This window comes from Gossypium hirsutum, chromosome D11 (genome assembly GCF_007990345.1).
Source record: "Gossypium hirsutum isolate 1008001.06 chromosome D11, Gossypium_hirsutum_v2.1, whole genome shotgun sequence".
NCBI classification, from domain to species: Eukaryota; Viridiplantae; Streptophyta; class Magnoliopsida; order Malvales; family Malvaceae; genus Gossypium; species Gossypium hirsutum.
In genome coordinates, this window is record NC_053447.1 from 7,012,408 (window position 1) to 7,017,745 (window position 5,338).

At 33.7% G+C, this 5,338-nt stretch overlaps 1 protein-coding gene across 1 annotated transcript; it reads right to left on the minus strand.

The window, feature by feature from the left end:
- Positions 1 to 1,409: 1,409 nt before the first annotated feature.
- Positions 1,410 to 3,001, minus strand: LOC107911610 (metalloendoproteinase 4-MMP). The gene has a single exon (XM_016839476.2). The coding sequence runs from the start codon at positions 2,844 to 2,846 to the stop codon at positions 1,776 to 1,778; it is 1,071 nt and encodes a 356-aa protein (XP_016694965.2). The 5' UTR covers positions 2,847 to 3,001; the 3' UTR covers positions 1,410 to 1,775.
- Between the last annotated feature and the right edge of the window lie 2,337 nt (positions 3,002 to 5,338).

Consider the following 5,338-nt stretch of genomic DNA (forward strand, 5'->3'; position numbering starts at 1 on the left):
GAGCTTTAATTTGCAAACACACACCTACTATAGGTTCATTATTAGGGAGAGTTTGGATGGGCGGTCCAAACTCACCCTTAGTTTTCTTATTTTCTCTTTGTTGTAAATAGCATACTTAATGTTTTATATCTATAAAATAAAACCTTAAGTATGTTGTAAAATGTTTCTAATTGAGCGGCAAATGCTAAAGGGTTTTAGTAAAGCCATAAAAACCAAGAGGAAGGTTCTATATTAATCTTGTGGAAAAGATAGGGATTGAAAGTGTAATAATTCAAGTATAGTGAAATGGAATAAAATATTGGTTGATGTACACTAAGGTAGTGGAGCTAAGCAATTAGGACAGAACCACTATAAATCGAATTGTCTAAGCTTTTCTTCCTTTTCCTCATCATTTAGAAAAGTTTGCAAAGATTTTTAAAATACCAATTCATCTCTCTCTTGGTATTTTCGAGCCTAATAATGGGTATTAGAGATAGTTCTTCATCAAAAGTTTCACCACCGGGAGAGCCGATCAATGACAAAAATACCAAGTTTAAATATGACATTACAATCAAGGTCAACAACTTTGCAAGAAGGCTATTCCATCATGTCCATACTCAATAATCTCTAGGATTTAACAAGCTATTCCATTATAAAATGGGAGCATGAATAACAATATATTACAATAGATGAATACTCAACAATCTCAAAAAAATGAAGAAGATGAGTGCGAGGAAAAGAAAAAGATTATTGAGGCGTGTTTAGAATGAATGAAAGTGAGCTATGGTATGTATAAGATTTTTACTAGCTAAAAATAGCAAAGGTGAGTGGATTGACTTAGTTAAAAATAGTTTGAAAATAATTAATCTGAACTTGACTAAATATAGATGTTTCTAGTTAAGTAATTTATTTTTCTTGAACTTTAAAAAATTCAGTAAAAAAGAATTTAAAAAAAGGTTGGAATATATATTTCACTGATTTTTTAGTCGAATACACGAGTTTAACCTCTCAACTTAGTTCTTACCGAACCAAAAAAATATGATGATTTATAAACAAAAATCTCAATATCTTCTTAAAAAACATGGGAGTGAGACAGAATTGCTTTAAAATATGTTAATTTCCAACAAATAGTAATACTGTGAACTTGAATTTTAAAGACTTCATTAATCAATTCGATAGAACAAGGAGTTATCCCTTGGGCCTTGTTTTGAAGAAACAGCAACTCTACGCTGATGTTGGACCCAACTTTGTTCAGTGTGGGTTTTGTTTCTCACGGCTTCGAACTTTTAAGATTAGCTTAGAGCTTGCTTTTGTTTCATTTGCTTCCGAACAATAATAATACTAATAATTTCCAATGTATTGTATGAACTGCTTTACTTTTTTTTTTCTTTTTAACTGGAGACGGGGAATGGAAATGGTTGGAATTAAACTCAAGCTTTAACCATTGTTTTTTTTTTGTTTGATAAATCTGTAACTACAGTACTACTGATGACATGTTACACGTGATGAATAGTTTTGCAATTGATTGTAACAATCACTTTCACAATATGTTTAAAAAGATATACATAAAAACTATGTCATGTTATGCTCTCAAAGGGCCGTCCCATTATATTAAATGGGGACACCAACGCCTCTATATAGGGATATAGTCATAAATATTCTCCATTTGATCAGGGAGTTTCCTTGTATGATTGTAAAATTTTACCCTATTTCAAGGGTCTGGAATGCTAGCTCCTGTTATGGAGATCAGATAATCAAAAGCCAATCACCTTCTAAATTTAAAACAAAAAAGGAAGTTAGATGCAGAAGAAAGAAGCTGCCAAGAACATGGAGATGGCCCAAAAAGATTGTTCAAATCTCAAACCAATGGCTTGATTTGCTGAAGTGTCAGATTCCAACAAAGAACCAAATGTAAAATTAGGGTTTGATCCATAGAGAGATTGGACTCCTTGTATATCATCTATCGATAAATCGACTTTCTTTTCCCTAGGCTTCAAGCTCGGATACATAACAGCATTTTTCACTGGGCTATGAGCTAAACCCAACAAATGACCGATCTCATGAATTGCCACTGATTCTAAATCCACAGCTACAGTCGATTTCTTCACTCCGAAATCAATGGCCCACGTCTCGGCTGCGTCGAGATGAAACCTCCCGCTCTCAGGTGAAAACGAGTGGGCCAGGATTCCCAACACCCCATCAAACGGCTCCCCATCTCCATGATCACCGGTGTAGAACCCTATTTTGATATCAGCGAACCCATAATCATTTGTTTCTACGAAACTGACCGGAATAACTGATGCCCATCTCGAGAAAGCTCGTTTAAAGGTTTTTCTTATATCCGATAAGCTCAAGTAATGGATCAAATTGTCGGGGGAGATTCCATACGTTAGAGTCATTGGAACGGGACGCGCCCATCGAGGTTTCCCGGGAAAGAACACGTAGTTTTTATTTACATGCAATGTGGGAGATGATGATTCTCCGTCGGGGATACCACATCTCGGAGCTAAAATTTGAGAGAGCGTACCGTAATCGAGCTTACCCGTAACCAGAAGGCCAAGCCTTGATTGATAATGCTTGACAGCAGATTCAAACTGAGCATCGAATATATCATCTGATACATTATAATCAGGTGATGTCAAATAACCTAAGTAACGTAAGTATTTCTTGATCTCTAACATGCCACTGACATGTCTGCCTCTCTCGGAACTGAGGAATCTATTGTAGCGATCGTACTTATCGACAGTTGAAATAGTTAGTTCCCTGAATGGGAACTCTGGCACTAGTCTTGCCACCATGTACGGTGGCAAGTTGTGGAGAAAGAAGATGAAGAGAAGGGAAAGAGGGTGAGTGGATGGTAGACGCATGATAAGGGATATGTTGTTTTTGGGGGCGTATTGGCGTGGAAGGAAGCGTTGTTATAAAGAAAGAACCAAATTTGTAATTATGAAGTGGTTAGCGAATAATTAGAAATTTTGAAACTATAATAGCTTCATGATTATATCTTTTTCTTTGTTTAATTGTGGGATATAATAGTGGATAGATTGGTTCGTAATTACAGTTTGTGCTTACAATGTTGTACTGAAATAATGACCACGACCACTTTGGAAGGATGCCCCTCAATCTTTGGTGGTTGATTCTAACTTTAAAGGGCTTCATAATTACGCAATCTTTTTTTAGCTAATTGCATTGGATATCCCTAAAGTATGAACTCTATTCTAAATTGATCCTATAAACTTTAAAACATTATAATTATATATTCAAACTATCAATGTTATATCAATTAGGTATTTCTATTGTTAAAGCTATTAAATAATACATCAAATTTTATGTGACATAATTTAAAATAAAAATCTTAAAAGACAAGTAGAATAATACAACATAACTTTTTAAAGTTAAAACTAAGAAAAAAAAGTACTATCCAAAAAAGAGAGTTTACAATAAAGCATTCGTAAAATGTTTTAAAACATCAAAATCAAAATTTTTACAAGGTTTATTTTTCTTTAATTTTTCATTTTAAACTATATCGCATAATATTTGAAATTTCAGTTAATGAAATAATATTACATGATGTGTATGGATTGAATTAACTTTTTGTCAATTAAACAACGCAAAATGATTCTATTAAATTATAATTCAACACGCAGTTAAGTGTGTGTCTAAATTGTCAAAGTCAAAGGATTTAATATCTATTAATCTTAGTTTTTACTCAATTGGTTTAACCTACAATAATATGAACCTTTTCTGAGGGTACCAACAAAAAACTTCCAATGACTTGGATGCTAATTGTGTAATATATGTTCCTCAAGGTAAATAGACAGAAGATGGTTTTAAATAGTTATATATATGTTGAATTTTTTTTTGTTAAATTAATTTTTAAAAATTTAAGGGAATAAGTCGTTTTTTAAGAGACACATCCAATTGAGCGAGCTTTCACACACTCTCTCAAAATATAATTTATTTATTTAAATTTTCAAAAAACTGACTTATTTGATCAATTAATAATTTTTTTTTGACATATTTAACTAATTTAGCTGAGAAGGTGGACCCAAAATAAGGGGAAAAAATTAAATAATAATAAAGAGTAGATTTATGGGCAAAGGACGAAGGAAGGGGGGCATGTCATGTCAGTGCCTAACAAACTATAGGTGTAGTATTGTTTTCTCTTGAAGGTGAGGCAAAAGGCTATATACAGATTGCAAGCAACTGGAAGTAGTGTGTGCAAGTGTAGGTGGTCGTTAAGACTTATCATTGTTGCTGCTGTACGACTCCATCATCGGTTCCTCAACTTCAAATCTCATGAAAAATACTTCTCTGCTGCCTTCCGCTGCTTCCGAACGTGTAAATCACTCCATATCCTTTCCAAAAAGTAATGAACATGACTGACATGGATGGATCTACCATTTTAGGCAACTACTTACTGCATGGTGTCGCTTAAAGTGATATTAGTTATCCCTTCCTTTTCCCACCTCTCCTCTGTATTTATATTAATCTTCCAATTAGTAAATTATATTCTCATGACTCATGAGAATGTTTTCTTCTTTTTACATGTTTATATAAAATGAATAAAAATTCAATCATAGTAATTAAGATTTAAATTTGTGACATAATAAATTTTAAATATTTAATTTTTTTTAGTGAAAGGTTGGAATTTATTAAAGAAATAAAATCACACCGTACAACAAAACAAAAACCAACAAACAAGTACAACAAAAGGAAAAAAACAAACCCTAAAGAAAACAAGAAAACAAACAGAAAGGAACACTAAACTCCAAGTCGCCTCTAATGAGCTCTCCCCGATCAACTCTGTCTATGCAAAGAAAAAGAGAAGCTCCCAACACCAACTTATTGATGCTAGTATAACTGTATAAAGAGTAAAACAAGCGGAAATGAGATCGGATCAAATGAGGTTGGAGCAAAAGACTCCATTATAGTCGAGGTTGGAGCGGATGTGTATTTAGCAATGTAGTGGAAAGGTAAAAGCTCTCTAATCATTGAGATTCGATCAAATGAGGTGTTTAGTTGATTTGAGAACAAAAGATTGAGACCGTGGTTGCTGCAATCTATCTTCAAGGATATCGAAAACAAAATGGTTAGAGTTGGTAATGTTTCCTTTTCGAAAGCTGAAAAGCACGGAAATGAGATGGCTTATGCTCTGGCGTTAACTGGAATAAAAAGACCTGGAATGTTTAAGGCATGGTGGTGAATATATCTTGAGTTATGTTGTTGTGTTTCTTATGAAGAATCGGTTGTGGTTAGTGTCTAAAGGATTCTTGGTTAATGGGGCTTATGTTTTGGTTGCTTGCACAATTTTTTTTAGAGGGCAGAATAACAATGGGGGTCTTTGGGGGTCTAATGG